Genomic DNA, 22,165 nt, shown 5'->3' with positions numbered 1-22,165 from the left:
TCAATGAAATATAATTAGTTCTTCATCATCCCCATCTACTCTACTTCTTTCCCTTTCTAGTTTATTCTAAATTCAGTACTTCTTTGTGGTTAATGAGATTTTACAGATATATTATTTTCCCCTTTCAATAATCTTCATACAAGATGAGATTTATGAAAGATGATAGTTTTATTTTCTCCTTTGCTCAAATAGATTAATAAAGATTTGAGATTTTCATATCTCATCCTTTCCCTTTTATTTGTTTTTTGTTTGAATACCTTCATGTGTAAATCAATGGACAAAACATTTCTTAAGTCCTTACTAGCTGCAAATCACTGTGCTAAGCACTGGGGATATAAAAACAAAAATTAAACAGTCCTTTCCCTCTAGGAGCTCCCATTCTAATGGAGAAGACAACATATGTGGAAGATTTCATTTGAATGGCCGATGGAAAATTCCCAGTCTTCAGGGTAAAGTGGCAAAGAAGATGACAAAGTTTCTTCTTTAATGACATTTGTGTGGATAAAATCATATCAGTTTCTGATGTTTAGTATTTGTCAATGCCAAGGACCTTGGTGACAGGAACTTTTTTTTTTTCCTGGATCTTCAGTAGTTGTTGTTATAGTATCTTCAGAAGAGTTACCACTCCATAGGCATTGCTTCCCAGGGTAAATTCTGAAGACACTGGACTGAATATTATTATTCCAAAATCTCTTGAATTTGGAATCCTAAGAAATTCCCATCATGGTCTGAGGGGAGATGGTTTTCCAGTTGTTGATAGTGATTTTATTTTCCTGGCACAGCTCCTGGAACGTTATTATTCCTGTCTATCAGGCATTTCACTCTTTTTAGCTATGCAGGCTTACTTACACAATAAGTTATAGTGGCTGCCAGTCGATGAAATAGCTGGTTTCTTATCTATAGAAACTGACTCTCTGAATGAAGGCTGTAAGGCTTGGGCTAGAAGTTGCACTGGTGGTTAGAGGCTGGAAGAGGATGATGCCACACCAAAAGCTTTTGTTCCTATCTCCCTGTAAGTGGCAATTGGTCAGGTGTCGTTGCTTGTTGTGATGAGGAAGATGAGGCCCTTCTCCACAATTATTTCTCCCATTAAAAAGGACTGCCTGGGTTAGTCTGGCCTGGAAGCAGGTCTTGTGATTTGGGGACACTGATATTCTCAAGGCTTTTGGGTTCAGAGTTCAGGAGTGTCTGCATCAGGATCTGGGTGGAAGTAGTTGTAAAGGTTGCAGTAGAGTTTCACCTTGCCTGATAAATACTACATTCTCTCTCTCTCTCTCTCTCTCTCTCTCTCTCTCTCTCTCTCTCTCTCTCTCTCACACACACACACACACACAGTCTTACAATGTTTTGCTCACACACACATACACACACACACACACACACACACACACACAGTCTTACAATGTTTTGCTACATCAACTAGGCTAGGCAATTGATTAACAGTTGGTGGAAAGGTTGGCTCCTTAGCCCTAGGAGTTATTTGGGTTGTGATTGTCAGGTCCAAGCTGTCAGCAGAACCATTAATTCGAGTGGCATTACAAATCCTGTATGAATGCCCATTCTTTGACAGATTAATGCACAATTGAGATAACATTGCTTAGTGGAAAGAACATTGTAGCTGAATTCAGAGACCGTGCCATTTACCAACTCTATGCTTTTGGGCAAGGTATTTCAACAATTTGGGTGAAAGACTCTCTCCCCTCCCTCCTCACTACACACAAAATAAAGAAACTGGATTAGGCAATGACCACAGTGTCCTTAATTTCCAACAGTTTATTTTCCTTATTAACTTTCTTTTCTTCCAAAATTATTTCAACATGTAGAATAATTTCTTTTTCTCCTCCAATGGCTTTGGTCACAAAAGTATTCTCCTTTTACTCAATGACCTTGAGAGAAGGCAAAACTTTTAAAGTGGACTGCCTTGTTTCTTCTAAAATCCTTACAAAGAATGAAGAAATCATCCCATACAACGTAGAAATGAATCAGATTACACTGAAGTCAGTGATTCAGTCCTCCCTCTGTCAGGTTTTTATCCACAAATAGGACATCTGTTTTATGTTCTGTTAACCTTACTGATATGTCATTGCTGGGAATGTTTCAGTTCTTTCCTTGGATTAACTACAAAGTTCATCTCCACAAATTTTATAGTGTAATAGGGGAAGGAAGTGTTCTAGGAAACCAACAATATTGTTCTTATACTCTACCTCCCTGGACCAGAATATTTGGGGGAGTGGAATCATCCTTGATAAATATGCAGTACACTATCATTGGCTAGATTAGCAGCATCTACTCACAGAGTCAATTAATTAATCAATAAGTATTTATTAAGCCCCTGCTATAAATGAATGGTTATACTAGGTGATGGGGATGTGTAGAAAAACATTAAATAGTTCCTGGTCACAAATAATTTATATCTTATTAGTGGAGAGAATATCTACATATATAAGTGTATGCTACACAGACACACATGTGTATATATGTGTATACATATACATATATATATATGTGTGTGTGTGTGTGTATTTCAACTAAATAATACATTTTTGCCTATTAACTTCTTGAGGGTTTCCTTCACATCTTTGTTCCTCAAACTATATATTATAGGGTTTAGCATAGGAATCACTACTGTATAAAAAACAGAAGTCACTTTGACTATGAGCCATGAGCTTTTGGAAGTGGGTACACAGTAGAGAAAGAGAATGGTCCCGTGGAATATGGCGATAGCTGTTAGGTGGGAGGCACAGGTGGAGAAGGCTTTCCACCTCCCACTGGCTGAACGCATCTTCGTAACAGTGACAAAAATAAAAAGATAGGACATGATAATGATTATAAGGGTGCTTAACTCATTGAAATTGGCAAAGATAACAAGTATCGTTTCACTGAACTGCCTATCTGAACAGGAAGCAGAGAGGATGACTGAGTACTCGTAAAGGAAGTTATTGATAATGTTAGTCCCACAAAAAGACAATATAAGGAGAGAGTATGTGAATATCAAAGAAGATATTATTCCCCATGAATATGCCCCAGCAACCAGCAGTGCACAGAGTTTTTGAGACATGGCAACTGTGTATAGCAGAGGATTACAAATGGCCACAAAGCGATCATAAGCCATCACTGCCAACATGAATGTCTCTGTCACCACGGACGTCGCAGTAAAAAAGAACTGTGTGATGCATGCTGTAATAGAGATTGTTCTATCTTCCACAAGCAAATTCTCTAACAGTTTGGGGGTAACTACAGTAGAGTAACAGAGATCCACAAAGGACAAGTGGCTGAGGAAGAAGTACATGGGGGTGTGAAGTTTGGGGTTGATCTTAATGACTACAATCATGCCCAGATTCCCCACAACAGTTACTACATAAATGGTCAAAAACACAAGGAAGAGAGGGACTTGAAGATCTGGATAATCAGAAAATCCTATGAGTATGAATATAGCTGCAACCGTCTGATTTTGGTCAGCATTCACCATGGTCCCTGCTGTAAGGAAATAGAAATTTTATCTTCAAAAACAGAGCCTTAAAAAGAGTGGAAGATAGCTTGAGGAGTGCGTGGTTTGGTATTGCTAAATCCATCTCCTACGGTGTAGAGAGAGCCAGTTATTAAATTTTCAGTGTGAACATTTACAACTTGGAAATTAGCAAAAACCACAAGTCATAGCTTGATTTATTGAGTTGTTGAATAAAATGCTAATACTGAAGATTAAACTTAAAAGTTTATCTTTTTGTTCATTTTTGAAAATCAATCGTTAAAAATTTATGACTACTGGAGGAAAATCATGCAAGATGGAGAAAGCAGAAGAGAGAAATGGGTGTGTTGAGTACAATAACCAAGGGAGAAATGAAAAGAAGTATCTTCAAAGTTGGTGTTGATATTCACTGGTCTAAACTGTACTGTGGCATGTAGTTTGTCCTGGGAGAAGAGATAGTACACATAGTAATACTGTGAACTGACTATGTTTGAGTGAACTTAGAGTAGAGGTTATTAATTTTTGTCTATGTATAGGTCTCTTTCTCATGGAAAAAATGCATAAAATAAATGGCATGTAATTAACAACAAAATCAATTATATTGAAATGAAGTTAAAACTTCATTCTTAAGTTCCCCACCCACCCACCCTGGACTCATTTTGCAATTCTGGTGCTATTTCTCAGGAGAAAATCTTCTACATTCCAAACTGAAGAAAATGCTAAATTTTAGTCAGAGGAGAATGAAAATAAAGAGGGAGATCCCCATCCAAGTTCATAGAACCCCTGAATTCTATCCATGGACTCCAAGATGATCCCTAACAGCAACAAATTTAAAAACATTCTAGGAAGTTATAACTCTACACAGAGTTATAAATCATAACAATTTTGACTGGGTTGTATAGCATAGGAAAAGGAAGAGAAGAAAGTTTGATATTTGGCAAGATTCTGAGGATAACAGGTAAGCTCAAAAAATCATCAGGCACAAACAACTATTCATGGGTAAAGAAGTAAGAAGGGTTAAGTATATGCCAAATGTAAAAATAGTCAAATCCTGATGAATAATGCTTCCCATTGTCTCTTTTGACATAGGAAGAAAACTGATCAATCTTCCACTACTGTCACTACAATGGGTTAGCATGTATGTTCCCCAAGCTCTCAGTTCCTCTACATACTACGTCCTCAAGGTCTTGATATCTAAATATTTCCATTGAACCAATATTTGTAAACTTACATCAATTCTATTTATACCTTAATTTCCTATTTCTTTTCAAGGTCTCTCCTAATACGAAGTTGCTCTGTGATTCTCCTCTGTCCTACCAAAAATCTAGGTTTCATTGTAAGCCCTGAACATGTGAAATAACTTCTCTTGTATTTTCTGTGCATTCTTTCCCAACGTAAACCTGTCTGATAACTATGATAAACTTTTTGTACATTATCTATATCAAGTGTCCATGCTTGAATTAATAAAAATAAGAGTTCTGGATTTTTGTTGTTGTTTTTGGCTTATTTCTCTTTTTTTGGGAGGGACCATGAGTAATTTAAAACAAGTCATGAGATCAACAATAACAAAAAATAAAGACAGCAACTATGGTTATTAACTATGTTTTAATCTTTTTTTTGTTCTCTCTCATTTTTTGAAAAATTTTCATATTTTTGTTCAGTATAATGGAATTTGTAAGTGTAACAGCCAAATGATATGTATCAATGGGACAAAACTAACATCTCTTAAAATTCTGAATATCAATCTTTCATAAAAGTTAAGAAGTTAAGATTTCTTAGCCTGGCATTGAAAGTCTTCCAAAAGTTCTACATTCCTCCTTTCCCTGCGTTCACTACCTTTACTGAAATACTATTCCCTCTTGTAAAGCTCTTCACCCTCATCTTCACCTATTTAAGTATTCACTTTCTATCAAGGGGGCTTGAAAGAACTCCCTTTTCCCTGACCTCTTATCTCCCATTGACTATTCCCTTCTTTCAATATATGGAGTGCTTGCTACCTTCAGCATTCATTGTCAATTCAGCATTTATTGGCTTACTTAATTTATAGGGATAGGGATTACATCAATGATTTCATCGGTATAGGAAACTCTCACTGAAGGATATTCCCTGTGCCTATATAGACTAGTGCCTTTTCTGTACCTTAAAGTCTTAAAGACTTGCTTAGAGCTCTGGGATGTCAAATGATGTGCTAATGGTCATGAAATTAGTATATAACAAAAGTGGGACTTAGAAGCAGGTCTTCCTGGTTTTGAAGCTGGCTTTCTATACAGGATACCAAGTTGTCCTTCATATTATTACATATACTCCACACACACACACACAATATTATAGTATGTATAACATTTCCAAGAAATATATTTAGCACAGTGATATACTTACCGTATAAAATAGTACTTGTATCTAATATAAAATCATGCTATATATAATGATTAGATAGATCAATAGGCTTCTTTCTATCCATCCGCCAACTCTACACCTAAACCTCTTCTTAAATGAAAGTGAGCCTGGGCTTCAGAAAGTTAGGCCAAAAAAGCTCAAAATCTGGCAATTTTTATCAAGCTGGAATGGCTCCAAGTACAAGAAAATGGGGAAAAGAGGCTTGTTGTCTGCAGACCAGACATTCTATATTTAAATAAGCTTATTATTGTTTGATGGCTACTAGATGATGCAATTTTGGGCTATAATAAGTCTTTGAGAGAAATCTGCTGTTACAGATGATTTATGATATTCATCAGCACAATTGCAGATTAGTTAAAGGTCAAGCCAGAATCTCTTACACCTCCATATAAATTTTGAGTCCCTTGAGCACAGAAACTATATTTAATGACTCCTGGTTTGACAGTGTGTTCAATAAATGCATATGTAAATTCAATAAGTGCATATTGATGATGTTTATTCTTAACATTTTAATTCAACACCTGCAACAATACTCTAGCAACTTCTTTCTCATTTATTAGGCAAAGTCATGAGGAAAAATTATGCTCTACCATTTAATAATTGGTCAACCCTGTATCCCATTTTGTCAAACCCCATTTCTCAGTTAAGTTCAAAACCATGATCTTTCCCAGTGTGAATTAAATGTGTGGTTGAACTGAGTCTCTCCCTTAAGCAAGTGTTCTTCTGCCCTAGTCTCTCCTTGTAAAACCAGAGGTAGTGTGATCTCCCCCAGGGAAGGGGGAATATTGGGGCGGGTCCTGATTTTCTAGCTAAGATTACTAGAAGCAGTTGAGGCCCATAAAGCAATTAACTGTACTTAATTGTCAGAGGAGTGTTATCAGTCACACCTGACTGTGGACCCACTTTCCCAGATGCAGAAAGTTGTAAAGCTTCCCAACTCCTCCCATCTGGGCCACTGACCTAACTGTAGGGGCCAGTCTGACCTATACACATCGCTATTAATAAGCTATTACCTTGCTTGAAGAAAATGTGTCTCAGTTTCCCCGCTACTGGTCTTTGATATGACACAGTCGTGAAAGAAGAGCATCCCAGACAAAGGAAAAAGAAGCAAAGCCCAAGTGTGCTGACTCCACAGTCTGTGGGATCATGTATTTCTTATTTCCCTGGTTCTGTCACAAATGAAATTGCTGGGAAAACACTCCCATGATTAATAACATCCTGGAGAAAAGCACGCTCAGCCTAAGGCCAGTAGGGGCCATGTGTGGTACATTCCTACAGAGAAGTATAGCAGTTTTCATTGGGCATACAAAACAATCGACACTATTTCATAGCTAAGCTCAAACTGGACTTTAAGGAAAGACAACCCACCTTCCTGAAATGGAGGCAAAGAATTGGGATAATGTTGTACAATTTAAATCTAACTCACAGCCTTTGGAGACTCAGACCCTAGAGAATCCATTACTAAGTTTCTGGTTTTGTTATTGTTGTTTTCTCCCCTCCCATGGCTCATAAAATAAGTGATTAGATATAATGCCATTTCTCTTGTGTCTTCTTTATACAATGAGATGTCCTTGAAAACACAGAGGAAGCATCCAACTTGAGAATTATTTTCAAACTGCTTTATTTCCAGCTAGTTCCAATCTGCTTCACAAACATTATGGCAGGCCCCTACAAGGATGATGTAACAGTAATTCATTGTGCAGAATGTATAATGCCGTCCACTTCTATGATTTTCCTCTGGGAGTTCTGGGAGTTGTTCTGCGAATAACCATAAAGGGAGAGAAAGCATGAAGAAATTTTGGATGGGTAAAGTTGGATATTGCTTCCTTATTTGGTTGCTTGTCAGCAACATGCAATAAAAGTCAACTTAGCAATATTCAATCCAATTCAGTACAAATAAAATTAACTGGAGTTGAGAGAGTGAGATCAGAGTTTGGATATAAAAATAATGACAAAAAAGATGCTTATTATGTGCAGAGTTCAGGTATAGTAGATGAAGGATGAAAAATAATTTAGATACTTCAATTTAAAAAAAACATTTGTAAAGCACTATGTTTCAGGGACTCTTGGTAGATTTTCTATATGTAGAGTTGGCAGGCCCTGCCAACTGATAGACAATGAGGGTAATGAGGAAGGAAGGAACGAGCATCTTTTGGTGTTAGAGAAGGGCAACTATACTGATTTTGGTACTTTCAATAGTTTAGGAAGAGGGACAGACTTGGGAGAAAGGAGTATGGGTTTTATTTTGAAAAGGAGAGGTTTATCAGACAAAAAGTTGGGTGACATTCAAGAGGCAGATAATGATGCCAGACCGGAGCTCAAAAGAAATGTAAGGGTTAAAAATGTGGATCTGAGAATCTTCTGCACAAAGATAACCATTAGGATCTGACTAGCACACACACAGACATTCAGTTTTATATAGAAATGCAAATTACTCCATCGGGAAATAGAAAGGGATAAAAGAAAAGGTGCATGTGTGGGGGGGTGGCAGTGATAAAAAAGAGGGAGCATAAAAGGAGGCATTGGTTAGAAGTAAAATAGACTTTGAGAAAGCACATGATAAAAGAGGGGGGGAGGGAAGAAACAGAACTAAACTATTAAAGGGAAATACACAGTTAGTAATCAGAACCATGAATGTGAATGGGACGTGCTCACCCATAAATTTCACTTAAAAAAATAGCAAAGAGGTAAATAGAAGAGGGCCCCAGACAGAGTCTTTGGTATGCCCAAATTTTAGTGGGAATGACTTAAAAGAAAATCCAGCAAAGGAGACTGAGAAGAAACAGTCAAAGAAATAGGAGAATAATCAGAATACTGCAGGGTAATGAAAAATTTGAGAGAAGAGTTTACAAAGGATGATCAGAAACATCAAAGGCTGCAGATGAGGATTGAGAAAAGGCCATTAGATTTGGTCATTAAGAAATTTTTGCTAACTTTGGAGAGAACTGTTTCACTTGACTGATGAAATTGGAAGCTAGGTTACAGAGAAATAAAAACAGAGAAGACACAAAATCAAAGCAACAATCCCACAATGCCTTCTCAAGGAGTTTATCCACAAAAGGGAGGAGAAATATAAGATGGTCAATAGCAGGGAGTAGTTCAAGAGAGTTTTTGTCTGTTTATTTCATCTCAGTTTGTTTTTGGATGGAAGAGATATGAACATATTTGTAAACATTATGTAAGCAACAAATACCTGAGGAGAGATTACTGAGAGTAGGGATGACAGAGGGGGAAATTTGCTGGAAAAGATGAGATGGAATGAGACCAATAGTGCACGCAAAGAGGTTAGCTTTTGCAATGAGAATGTTCATCTCTTTGTATGGAACAGAAGCATAGGAGAACGTAGGAAAAAAAAAATCTGAATGATGTGAGATGAGAAGGGGTGAAGAGGGAGTTCTTGGTGAATAGCCTCAAATTTTTTAATGAAAGATGTCACCTCTCGCAACTGAGAAAGTGAGAGGAGACAAACTGCGATAAGTTTGAGGATGAAAGTAAAGGTTTGCAAAGGATGCTGTGGTACATGTAATAATGAGTCAACTAGGAAGTAACAACTGGATTGGTACCAGCCTCTAACCTGTGAGTGGCCAGGGCTGAACAAGGTAGGATACAAACAGGAGAGTTAGGAATCAAACAAAAATTTAATTTCAGAGAGAGGAAAATAGGTTTTCAAACTGAAGTCCCCCTGAGAATGGGGGCTTGTGGCACTGGTAGGGCTTTTATACATGAAAACCACAGAAAGGTGGGACCCAACAGTTCCCATGATTAGCATTTCTTGGGACAATACAGGCATTCTTCAGTCCTGTGAGAACAGACCCCAAGTTAATAGAATTGTTTAGCCTTGTGATTTCTCAATTCTTTTTATTTTATTATTAATTGTTCTAGTTTTAGTTTACAACATTAAGGTTACTCAAGTTTTTTGAGATTCAAATTTTCTCCCCCTTCCTCTTCTCCCCCCTCCCCACCCAAGACTGCATGCAATTTGATATATATTCTATATATACCTTCACACTAAACATATTTTCACAAAAGTCAAGTTGTAAAGAAGAACTACAACCAATGGAATGAACCATGAGAAAAAAGAAACAAAAGAAAAACAAAATCAAACAAAAAAAAGAGAGAGAGAACAAATGGTTTGCTTCAATCTGCATTCAGACTCTGTAATTCTTTCTCTGGATGTGAATTGCTTTTTCCATCTTGAATCTTTTTGAGTTGTCTTAGAACCTTGCATTGCTGAGAAGAACCAAGTCTATCAAAGTTAGTGATCAAAGATACTGTGTGTCTGTAATCATGTATAATGTTCTTCTGGTTCTGCTCCCCTCACTCAACATCAGATCGTGCAAGTCTTTCCAGATCATTATAAAGTCCATCTGCTCCTCATTTCTTATGGCACAATAGTATTCCATTACATTCATATACCACAAATTGTTTAGCTATTCCCCAATTCCCCTTTATTTCCAATTCTCTACCGCCATAAAAAAGAGCTGCTATAAGTCCTTTTGCCACTTTTATGATTTTTTTCTTTGAGATATAGCCCTAGAAGTGGTATTTCTAGGTTAAAGGGTATGCACGTTTTTATAGCCCTTTGGGCAAAGTTCCAAATTGCTCTCCAGAAAGGTTGGATCAATTCACAACTCCACCAACAATGCATTAGTGTTCCAAATTTCACAAATCCTTCCCAGCATTTATGATTTTCCTGCTTTGTCATGTTAGCCAATCTGACAGGTGAGTTGTGGTACCTAAAAGTTGTTTTTATTTGCATTTCTCTAATGAACAGTGATTTAGACCAGAGCTGTCCAAAATGCAGCCCCCACAGGCCACATGCAGCCCATGATTTATGTGGCCCACCTAGAAGCATAGAAATTTACATAAATGCTTTAGTAAATGAACCCAAGCTACAGCAGAGCTCTCACTAAAACGGCAAATCAAAATATATTGTCTATTGTTTCAATAAAAGCCTAAGGTTAGATAGCCCTGATTTAGACCATTTTTTCATATTACTAAAATATCTTTCATTTCTTCATCTGAAAACTCCCTATTCATATCTTTTGACCATTTGTCAAGTAGAGAATGACTTGTATTCTTATGAATTTGACTCAGTTCTCAGTATATTTTAGAAATGAGGCCTTTATCAGAGACACTGGCTATAAAAATTTTTCCCAATTTTCTGCTTCCCTCTTAATCTTGGTTGCATTGGCTTTGTTTATATAAAACTTTTTAATTTAATGTAATCAAAATTATCCATTTTGCATTTCAGAACACTCTCTATCTCTTCTTTGGTCATAAATTCTTCCCTTCTCCATAAATCTGACAGGTAAACTATTCCTTGCTCTCCTAGTTTGCTTGCAGTTATCAGCATTTATATCTAAATTGTATACTCCTTTCAACTTTATTTTGATATATGGTGTGAGATGTCGGTGTATGCCCAGTTTCTGCCTACTATTTTCCAGTTTTCCCAGCAGTTTTTGTCAAATAGTTAGTTTTTATCCCAGAAACTAGAGTCTTTGGGTTTATCAAACAGTAGATTACTCTAGTCACTACCTAATGTGTCTTGTGTACCTAACCTATTCCACTGATCCACCACTCTGTTTCTTAGCCAGTACCAAGTAGTTTTAATGACAGATGCTTTATAATACAGTTTAAGATCTGACGTGGCTAGACCACCTTCCCTACCATTTCTTTTCATTAGTTCCCTCCATATTCTGAACCTTTTTTTCTTCCAGATGAATTTAGTTAATATTTTTTCTAGCTCTATAAAATGATTTTTTGGTATTTTAATTGGTATGGCACTGAACAAGTAAATTAATTTAGGTGAAATTGTCATTTTTATTATATTAGCTCGGCCTAACCACGAGTGACTGATTTTTTTTCCAATTATTTAGATCTGACTCTATTTGTTTAGAAAGTGTTTTGTAATTGTGTTCATGTCGTTCCTGGGTTTGTTTTGGCAGGCAGACTCTCAAATGTTTTATGATGTCTACAGTAATTGTCCCAAGTCTTAAGGGTCATTGAGCCTTAAGACTGTTCAGTCAGGTACAGAAATAGACTTAGGGTGGTGGGAACAGGAGTACAGCACCTGGTTCCTGTTCACTTAGCAGTTACTAGCAGGGAGATTATTCAATTTCTGGAGATTGATTCTGCTGTAGTGTGTTGACTGTTTCTGGCTCTCAGGTCCCAGGGAAACAGGGAAGTTCCAACAAGTATAAATATATATTAATATGAAAATCATAAATCCCTCAGAGAATACCTGGTGCTGGTCAAACTAATATATTTTGCTGAGAGGATGAGATCGTCAGAGGGTGAGTCCAAAGGATTGTTGTTATTGCTAAGCTTAGGGAACAATCTGCTTGCTAGGCTTTAGCTCTGGAATATAGGCTATCTCCAAATATCTTGACAGAAGTTGTAGAAGAATTATATCACTGCAGTGAGAATTCAGTTCATATCATATACATGTAAGTTGGTAGTAGATGCAGTCAACACACTTTTAATATTTTCTTCATCTTTATTCAGTAGTAGCTGAGCAGGAGTGAAGTCAACAGATGATTAAAGTAATCGAAGGCTGAATCTTAGAAGGTGCAAGACCTTCTAAGGATAAATGGGAGAAAAAAATTAAGAAAAAAAAAAAGCAAGTCCCCTTTAAGAAAAGGGAATAACATAGAGTTGAATTTGGTTACCAATTACTCAAGATGTGGAAGGTTACAGAGTATAGTTATTTGAAGAAGAGGAGGGGTGGGTAAGGTTAGACCTGAGAAGCAGAGTGATTGTAATTCATGATGATAACAAAGAACTGGTTTGGAGATTTCTAGGCAGAGGGAGAGGTAGAATGATAATAGATTGTTATCAGACAAAGGCATTTCAGAGTTAATGCATAAGTTGCTGTTGTTGCTGTTGAGTCATTCAGTTGTGTCTGACACTATCTGACACTATGGACCCTGGTATGCCAAGCCCTTCTATCTCTCACCATCTCCCCAAGTCTGTCAAAGCTAATACTTGTTGCTTGGATGACATTATCTACCCATCTCATTGTCTGCCATCTTTTTCTCCTTTTGCCTTTAGGGTATTTTCCAGTGAGTCCTGCCTTCTCATTATGTGGCATGAGCTAGTTTTACTTATGGAATAGACATTACAGTGATTATGATAAAAGGAGCCGATAGTTTTAGAGTGAGATATTGATCACTTTGGGTTGAAGGAGAAGGATTTAAGGGAGTGGTCACTTAAACAATCATTAATGGGATCTCAGAATCAATGAAACAGGGAGGGAGAGAAGGACAGGATAGGATTTATTTCTTTTAAACCATGACCAGGGATTTAGATAGCTACTATAAAAGTCCCTCCCCCAGTTTTCTCACTTCTTTAAAGATAGGAAGACTTATCCTCTGTTGCCTCTTCAATGGAGATGAGAAAAAGGTTCCAGTATTACCAGCTCTCCATACCCACCTTCTTCTTCTTTTAGTTCCTTCTTTCATGATTCTTTTCATGAGATAATTTCTCCTTTTAATCTCTTCCTACCCAATTTTGTGTTTGAGAATCGCCTCATCATACACAACTTGGTCATGACCTTTCTTTCAAACTACCTTAGTAATGATGACAGTTTTAAGACTACTATTACTACTAATAATAATTACTAATATTAATAACATTTTCATATATCACAAGTAAACATTTTTACATTAATCAGTGCTTTATAATTAGTCTTTAATGATTTCCTTACAGTTCTTCTGGATCTTTTATATTGAATTTTCCATTGAGATCTGGTCTTTTTGTTTCAAACACCTGTTTCAGTTCATCAAATGTCCATTTTCTTTTTTCATTCAGGATTATATTCAACTTTGCTGGATAAGTTATTCTTGGATGCAACTCCAGCTCTTTTACTTTTCAAAATATAATGTTCCAAGACCTACAGTCTTTTAGTGTAGAAGCTACTAGGACTTGTGAAATCCTGATTGTTTTTCCATGGTATTTAAATTGTTTTGCATTTTTTCTTCTTGTTGCTTACATTATTTTCTCTTTAAATGGGGAAATTTGAAACTTGGCTATGACATTCCTGTAAGTCTTCTTCCTAGAATCTCTTTCAGGTGACAATTGGTGTGTTCTTTCTATTTCTGCTTTACCTTCTTGTTCTAGAACTTCAGGGTAATTTTCCTTAATAATTTCTTGTTAATACTGTATCTGGATTCTTTTTTTTTTTAATTGTAACATTCAGGTAGGCTTGCAATTCTTACATTGATAATCCTTGTGATCTGTTCTCCAGAACACTTTTTTTTTTCCTAATGAGATGTTTCTCTTTTTTATTTTTTCTCGTTTTATTATGCTTTGGTATCTTACAATGTCATTTGATTCCACTTCCCCAATTCTAGTTTTCAAGGAATAATTTTATTCCCTAAGATTTTGTATCTCCTTTTCTGATTGGTCAACTTTGTTTTCATAATTTTCTTGAATACTTTTTTTTTTTATTTTTTGGCTAACTTTTCCTTATTCTATCTTATTTAATTTTTGAATTCCTTTTTAATTTCTTCTGAGATTTCTTTTTGGGCCTTGTAACAAGTTGACATTACTCTTTAAGGTAAGAGTGGCTTTTTTATAAACCTTACTTTTTCCAAATATAAACCCAGATCTTCTTTTATACTACTTTATACTAAAATAGCTATCAATGATACTCAAATTTATTTTTGTCTTATTTTATTTTTAGCAGCTTAGTAGTATTATTATGAAGTTTTAATCCTGAGTTGTGGGTAATGTTGCCCTAGGCCTCAAGTCCTTCTTATCATTGTTTTCTGACTTTTGTTTGGGGGCTTAGCCTCAGGACTCCTTTCATCCTTCCCTAAGCCCCAGCAACACTGCCCTGAAAATTTTCTTGCTCCCTCTGATACCGAACCCACCTGGCATATGCTTGCTGCTCTCACCCACACCCATAGATAGGGATCACATCTGGTCAGCACTGGTAGGCCTGACTTCCAGAAACATCAGGGGGTCCTTCAGTCTTCCCTCATTCAGCTGTCTGCTGTTCTTTAGATGAAAGTTTGTGAGCTAAAAGTTTGTAAGGTGAAATTTCTTCAGGCCTTGCATGCTGTGAAAGTTGAGATAAAATTTCTTAAAGCCTAGTCTGCTTCCTTAAGGGTCTACTGTTTGTTGATTCAGTGGAGTTGACCCACAGGTGTTTACACTTCACTCAGACCAAACCTCAGCCTCTGGAGTCTTCCCTGAGGTCCTCTCAAAATATCTTAGAAGAACACCTGCTTTGTTCCTTTATTTTTACGGCTCTACATTCATTTTGTGGTGATTTTCTGTTTGTGGAGGAAATTTAGGGAACCTGGAAATATCTGTCCTACTCTGCCATATTCCAGGAATGTAAGTCATACCACAGAGCATCCTCTGACCATGATTGGAATATACAAAAGGAGACAGAGATGTCTGAATTCAACCACACATGATTCATATTGAGTATATTTTTGAGACTTTTTTTTTCTTTCTGTAAGCATCTCAGGTTAACAGGAGTACAATACTAAAATGTATGTTTGAGTTCACCTTTGGCTCCAGAGAGAAGGAAAACAGAAGAAAGAAAGATGGAATTAGGAATTGTAGAGGTGTCTGGCAAGTCTATTTCAGCCTCATGATTGTCTGCTTCAGCCCTTTTTTATGACAGGGAGTACAGACTATATTTGTTGGAAGTTACCTGCCTCAGAGAACTTAAGAGATACATCCACCAACATTATCACCTTCACCTATTCCTCCCTCTTACTTTTGGTTTATCAGGAGTCCCTTTCAATTTGTTCTTTTGTTCTATAATAATTATTTTATTATTCATAATTTTTTTCATCTTTTTATAATTTTAAGTAATCTCAAGCAAATAAATCCCTAAAATGTATAGTAGCTTCTCCTGGGTGCTTAGCGAGGATACAAGTTACTTGCCTAGCCTATGTGAGTCCATCTAAACCTTTCAGAGCACTTATTATAAATGTAATCTGACCTGCAATGTTCACACCTTTCTACCACTTCTTAAGGGAACGGTATTCAAATGACTAGTAGCATTGCTATAAGAAAGGATGTTTTCATTTATTATCTAAGAGCTTCACTCACAATGGGTCTGTGATTCCTCAGATCAAAATTACCTTATATTTTGGTATATAAAGTCTTAGAGGGCAGAGATTTTTTTTAAACATTTTATTCCTATTCCATAGCACAGCCTTGATCAGAGAGTAGGCACTTAATATTTTTTTTTTCCTATTCATTCAAGTGATTGTCTTAGATAGATGGCAAATTGCAGAGAGCTTAAGAAATAAAAGAGAACAAATTTGGACACTATGTAATGTGGTGAAAAGAGATCTACTTAAGAGGCAGAGAACTCGAGTCCAAATGCTACTTCCCTCACTTCATGAGTAACCATGAGCAAGTTATTTAACCTCTCCCAGCTTAAATGTAGAAAATAATACATGGACATACACATCTGTCACAATATGCTTTTATTAAATAAATTCATGAGTTCTCCATGGATAGGGGATTATTTTTGATTCCACTGCTAAGTATGTAACCAAGGAGGTCATTGGAAATATGTGTTGCAGCATTTTTTCAACAGTAAAGAAATGGATACAATGGTTATGCTATAAGTTGAAGAATGGCCAAATTGAAGTCCATCAATATTGTTATGTTGTAAGAAATAATTCACATGACAAATTCAGGGAATGATGGGAAGACATGAATGGATGAAAAGTGAAGTAAATGGAGTAAAAAACAAAACTAACAATAATAATACTGACAAAATAACAATAATAGTAATGGTAGTGTACATATGTAAAACAATACCAGTTGAAAGAATAAAAACAAGGAAACATCTAAAGATTAATATTATGGAATTATACAAATAACATGGTCTATGAAGATATATATGAAGACATCTCACCCCTTTTTAGAGGTGGAGATGAGAGAAGTCTACCAATGTGAAACATTACATAAAATATCTGTCTTAGAGATGGTAACATTTGACAAATGTCAGTCTATCCAATAAGTGTGGAGCTATTATTTAGGAATAAATTAATGACCTGTTTGATTGATTTTGACCACACTTTCTATGACAGTAGCTCAATCAGGAAACACATTATCATGACAAATAATTTTAGTGAGTAAAAGTTTTGATATTCATTAGTTTCCTGAGGGTTTCTTTTATATCTTTGTTTCTCAGACTGTAAATTAGTGGGTTTAGCATGGGGATTATGATAGTATAAAAAACTGAGGTCACTCTAACTACGAGCCACGAGCTTTTGGAATTAGGAACACAGTAGAGGAAGAGAATGGTCCCATAGAAGATGGTAACAGCTGTCAAGTGGGAGGCACAGGTGGAGAAAGCCTTACGTCTCCCACTCCCTGAATGCATTTTCAGAATGGTGGCAAAAATACAAATATAGGATGTGAGGATAATGATGAGCGTGCAAAGCGCATTGAAGTTAGCAACAATAAAAAGTATTATTTCACTGAAGTGTTTGTCGGAGCAGGAGGCAGAAAGAATGACAGAATATTCACAGAGAAAATTATTAATAACCTTAGTCCCACAAAATGACAACACAATGAGAGAGTAGGTAAATATCAGAGAAGAAATTGTGCCCCATGAATACGCCGCAGCCACCAGAAGGGCAGAAATTTTCTGTGACATGGAAACAGTGTAAAGCAGGGGGTTGTAGATGGCTACGTAACGGTCATAGGCCATCACTGCCAATAAGAATGTCTCTGTCACCACAAAGGTAGCAGTAAAAAAGAACTGTGAAATGCAACCCTGGAGGGAGATAGTTCTGTCTTTCACAATTAGGTTTTCTAACAGCTTGGGAGTGACTCCGGTGGAGTAACAAAAGTCCACAAAAGACAAGTGACTGAGGAAAAAGTACATGGGGGTATGGAGTTTCGAGTCGATCCTGATGATCACAATCATGCCCAGATTCCCCACCACAGTGACCACATAGATGGTCAAGAACACTAGAAAGAGAGGGACTTGGAGGTCTGGATAATCTGAGAATCCTAAAAGGATAAATATGACTGGAGCACTTTGATTCTTGTCAGTAGTCACCATGGCTTCTCTTCAAAAGAATTCAAAATAGATTCTGAGAAGGTGAAAATGAAATAAAATGAGTTACTTATGGAATGTAGGGAATGAATTCCTGAATTGAGGAAAATGTATTACTAACATAAATTTTGGAAGTAAGATAGATTAACTTTAAAATAAGTATTATTATAAATAATATTTTCATTTTGAGAAAAATTCAGTAAAATAGGAATGGGGAGAGGAGAGAGAGAGAGAGAGAGAGAGAGAGAGAGAGAGAGAGAGAGAGAGAGAGAGAGAGAGAGAGAAAACTGAATTAGAGACAAAGACAGATTCTATTCTGAATTCTCTGAATTAAGGGATAAGGATCCCCTTTCCATGATCATTGGCATGCCATTATCTAATCTTTGCTTAAAACTTCAAGTGAAGGGGAAACCACTACTTCTTGTTGCATCCCTTTTCATTTTTCAATCGTTTTCATTATCAGTCATGCAATGTCAGGAGGATCTGGGTTCAAGTGCGGTCTGTGATGCATACTAGCTATATAACTCTGAGTAGATCACTTTATCTCTTAGTGCTTCAGATAACACTCTAAGGATAAACTATAACAGAATTCAAGATCCATGTAGGTAGGAGTTTGTTGAGAAGGAGTGAGCTTTTCTACCAATATCTACATAAGATGAATTCAAAGATCTGAACATGGTTGTCTTTAGAGCTTCTAACCGTTGCTCCATATTCTGCGTGCTGATAGGAAGAAGAATTTGTCCAATCCCTTTTGCACATTATAAGGCATTTGAAGGGGGAACTCCAATACTGGAACCCTGAAGGGTCATTTTCTTAGGGGAATGAAAAAAGGAAAGCTCATATTGAGAGAGATTTGTCTTTGCAACAATGAAGTTTGCACTTAGTTTTGGGGGACTGCAGTAGAAGGAACTCAGTCAGGGTGAACCTGTGCTCAGATTGGCAAGAGTCTTCCACAGTTACCTTGAACCAGACCCACCACTCTACTATTCTCCATCCAACTTCATTCTATATTGCCATGTTTTAATTCACCCACTCTGTTTTGACCTCTCTGGTTTTGGGAACAGTAATCAACTAAAGACGGTCATTCCTAGAAAGTTCATCTCAATCAATTGCTCTAGAGATCTACTCACCATCTTGGTGACCTCCAAATTCAAAACACTCCCACTTGCCCATCACACCCTTATAAATACCATCTTCCATTATTAGAATAATAGTTTCATCAAGCCGAGGAATACTTATTGTGCATGCATTTGTTTATTTTAAAACTTGTATCTTCAGTGGATATTTATTTGTATTAGCACAGTGAAAGACAGCAAAGTGTAAACACATTTAAAAAAATCATTCATTCATACGCCTGTCCTTAATATGATAAACAACAATAGCAGACAAAGCCATGTGAAAAATACTACCTAACAGCAAACTTGTGAACTAGACAATGTCTGTCTTTGAGACCCATCCCCAGGATCTCTGAAATCCAAGTACTTTCTCTCCTCTTGGTGCTCCATGTCACCCTTTCATAGTCATTTTTATTAAGTTAATGAAGGTCTTTCTGATCTATTTAAAAATGATTCAGCAAGATACTAGCACTAGTGAGTGGATAATTAATTATTGCACCAACAGTGCCTAGTAGTATTGGAAATTTTAGGAACAGAAGATTTATTGAAAGTAGTGGAACAGAGTGGGGTACAATAAGAAAGAGGGGGCAGAGGTGAGGGTTTGTAATCATTTGTAAAACTTGTATTATAGTAAACAGTACACAAAATTTGGAGTTAGATGGTACAAGTTCATTTCACAAATATTCCATTTACTAGCTACATGACATTAGACCAGTCACTGAACCTTTTCGTCTTTTGAAAAACAATAGGTTAAATTAGAAAACATGTTAAGTTCCCTTCCTTTCCTGTTATTTTATGGTCTGTGTTGTAAGGTCCCCGCCAGATGTATATTATAAATAGCTATTATTTGCTTTCTTTAAAAATACTAGAAAAGCAGCACCAACAGAAATAAGAAAAGTCCATGAAGCAAAACCATAGATCAAACTATCTGTACTTGTTTCTTTATAGCTACTATGACCAGTGGAGAGAGAAGAAGAAGAAAGAATGACAAAGGCATTAGAAAGAGGGAAAAAAAAGTCATTATGGAGGACTTCGGTTCTGATGTGAGCATTTTCCCCTTCCCTGCTAAAAATCATTTATGTCAAATTGTTTAAATCATACTAGAAAGTAATATCCTTGTACGCATCAACAAGTGTTTACTTTTTTATAACTTCCTTGGAAAGAACATTTCTATATGATATCCTTCTACTTACCACGATGCCAAGGCAATTAAAAATATTTTTGAACTTGGATTTACATGATTCCCAAATTCTCTAAGCTTTCTTAAGCTTCCATCAATAATCTTTTCAGCAATTGACCTGATATTTTACACTTCCAAAATTCTCATAAATGACTGGTCACTTTGTAAGAAATCAATATATGGACACAGGGACTGTCTCTGTGAGATTGTCATAGAAATCCATAAGTTAGAAGCTTAGAGAATTGTTCATTGACTTTGTCAGGGTTCCTCATTAAATGACTCAGAGAGAGAATCTCAACACAGATGTTTAAGACTCCAAATATAACTGTCTCTCCACTATCCCAAGCAGCTTTTCCCTGCTTTATGACAAATGTGCAAAATTGTAAAGCAATGAAGAATCAAGGAGAGCAGGGAATGGTAGCTAGTTCAGGGCCAGACAGCAAATCTTTAATCCTTGTTTATTAATATTTTTCTCAATGTTTCCTAGTCTTTGCATTTTTGATGATTTCAGTGGAATGTGTAAACTCAATGGTCTTCTTGTGGTTCAGTCTACTGTGCTACTCTTTGTAACTCCATGACCAGAGCATCTCAGGCCCTTTTGTCCTCCACTATCTGCTGAAGTCTTTCCAATGTCATGTTCTTGCTTCCATGGCACCATCTGTGCAATGGTCCTAGGGTATGACTATGGAATGATAGGTTCATATTTTTAAGACCTTGAAGCTTTAAGATCAAAGAATCAGAGATCTAAAGTGAGAAGGTACCATGGAGGCCACTTAATTAGCCCCCTTATATGAAAGAAGGAAGAACTTGAAAATTATCAGTTAAATGACTGACTGAGCAGGTAAAGGGAGGGACAGTGACTGACACAGTGAAAAGAGAACTATGTTTGAAGCCAGAGAGGAGTGGGATTGAAATTCTGACTCTATCACATTATTTGTGTGACCTGGGAAAAGTCACTTAACAGCTCTAGATGTGCTCTTTCTAGTCTGAAAATGAGGGATTTGATGCACCCTAAGGTTGCTTTTGAATCTAAATCAATCATCTCATGAATCAACTAGTAGAGGTGAAGTTCAAACCTAGGACCTCTAGATCCAAACTCCACATTCTTTCAACTATATGATATTCTATTGTCCTTCATCTACACCAAGGGAATAGATCTGTTTCACATAAAATTGAAATGCAAATTCCATTAACCATTCTTTATGAGCTCCTCAGATTTTACCTTGACTTTTCTTATCTTTTTTATTTTGTTTCCCAAATGAGAGGAGCTTAATAGGAGAGAGCTTCTGAGTTCACTTACAGCTATGGATCTCTGCTGCTATGATTCTCAGGACACTAAGGCTTCAAGGACTAAGTTTAGTATCTTATCATCCTATGGATTTTAACCTCCCAATTACATCTCTGCAGAGAACCATGGTGTCAGCCAAAACTGATTCTTAAGACTTCATGTAATCAACAAATATACTTTCCTGTCTTGCCTTAACACCTTCATTTTTTGCTTTATTGATCTAAGTCTTAAATCTTCTGCAAGGATTGCTAAGATCCCTCCTATTTGCCAAGACTCCAAAGTATAGCTCCCTGTCAATTGACTTCTCTCTCCTCTCAATACCTGAAGCCTGGGTATTTTTTTTAGTGTGTGTGTGTGTGTGTGTGTGTGTGCGCGCACGTGCGTGTGCATGTGACACTCAGTAGGCCCTTTGTGCATGCTCTTGGTATCCAGAACAAAATTGATATTTAAATTTTCATGTCCCATCTGCTAATTAGATTTTGAGACCCCCTAGGTCATGTGGTCATGATTGATCATGACTCTTTTTCTTCTCCTTAGGTAATAAAAAAAATGACCAATAAATGGAATGAAGAAGAGGATAATGAGGAGGGAGAAAATGATTAGGAAGACATTTAATAAGAAAAAAGAGGAGGAGAAAATTACCTTGGCAATTTTGTCTTCTGCTTGCTTTCTG

General features: G+C 36.6%; 2 protein-coding genes across 2 annotated transcripts; both read right to left on the bottom strand.

The window, feature by feature from the left end:
• Positions 1–2,524: 2,524 nt before the first annotated feature.
• Positions 2,525–3,469, bottom strand: LOC118853878 (olfactory receptor 5D18-like). The gene has a single exon (XM_036764116.1). The coding sequence runs from the start codon at positions 3,467–3,469 to the stop codon at positions 2,525–2,527; it is 945 nt and encodes a 314-aa protein (XP_036620011.1).
• A 13,501-nt stretch (positions 3,470–16,970) lies between these two features.
• On the bottom strand, positions 16,971–17,915 carry LOC118853870 (olfactory receptor 5D18-like). Its single transcript, XM_036764104.1, has one exon. It carries the CDS (start codon positions 17,913–17,915, stop codon positions 16,971–16,973), a length of 945 nt encoding a protein of 314 aa, XP_036619999.1.
• Between the last annotated feature and the right edge of the window lie 4,250 nt (positions 17,916–22,165).

This window comes from Trichosurus vulpecula, chromosome 6 (genome assembly GCF_011100635.1).
Source record: "Trichosurus vulpecula isolate mTriVul1 chromosome 6, mTriVul1.pri, whole genome shotgun sequence".
Taxonomy (NCBI): domain Eukaryota; kingdom Metazoa; phylum Chordata; class Mammalia; order Diprotodontia; family Phalangeridae; genus Trichosurus; species Trichosurus vulpecula.
The sequence above is the reverse complement of the archived record's forward strand: the minus strand, read 5'-3'. Positions and strand labels throughout refer to the sequence as shown.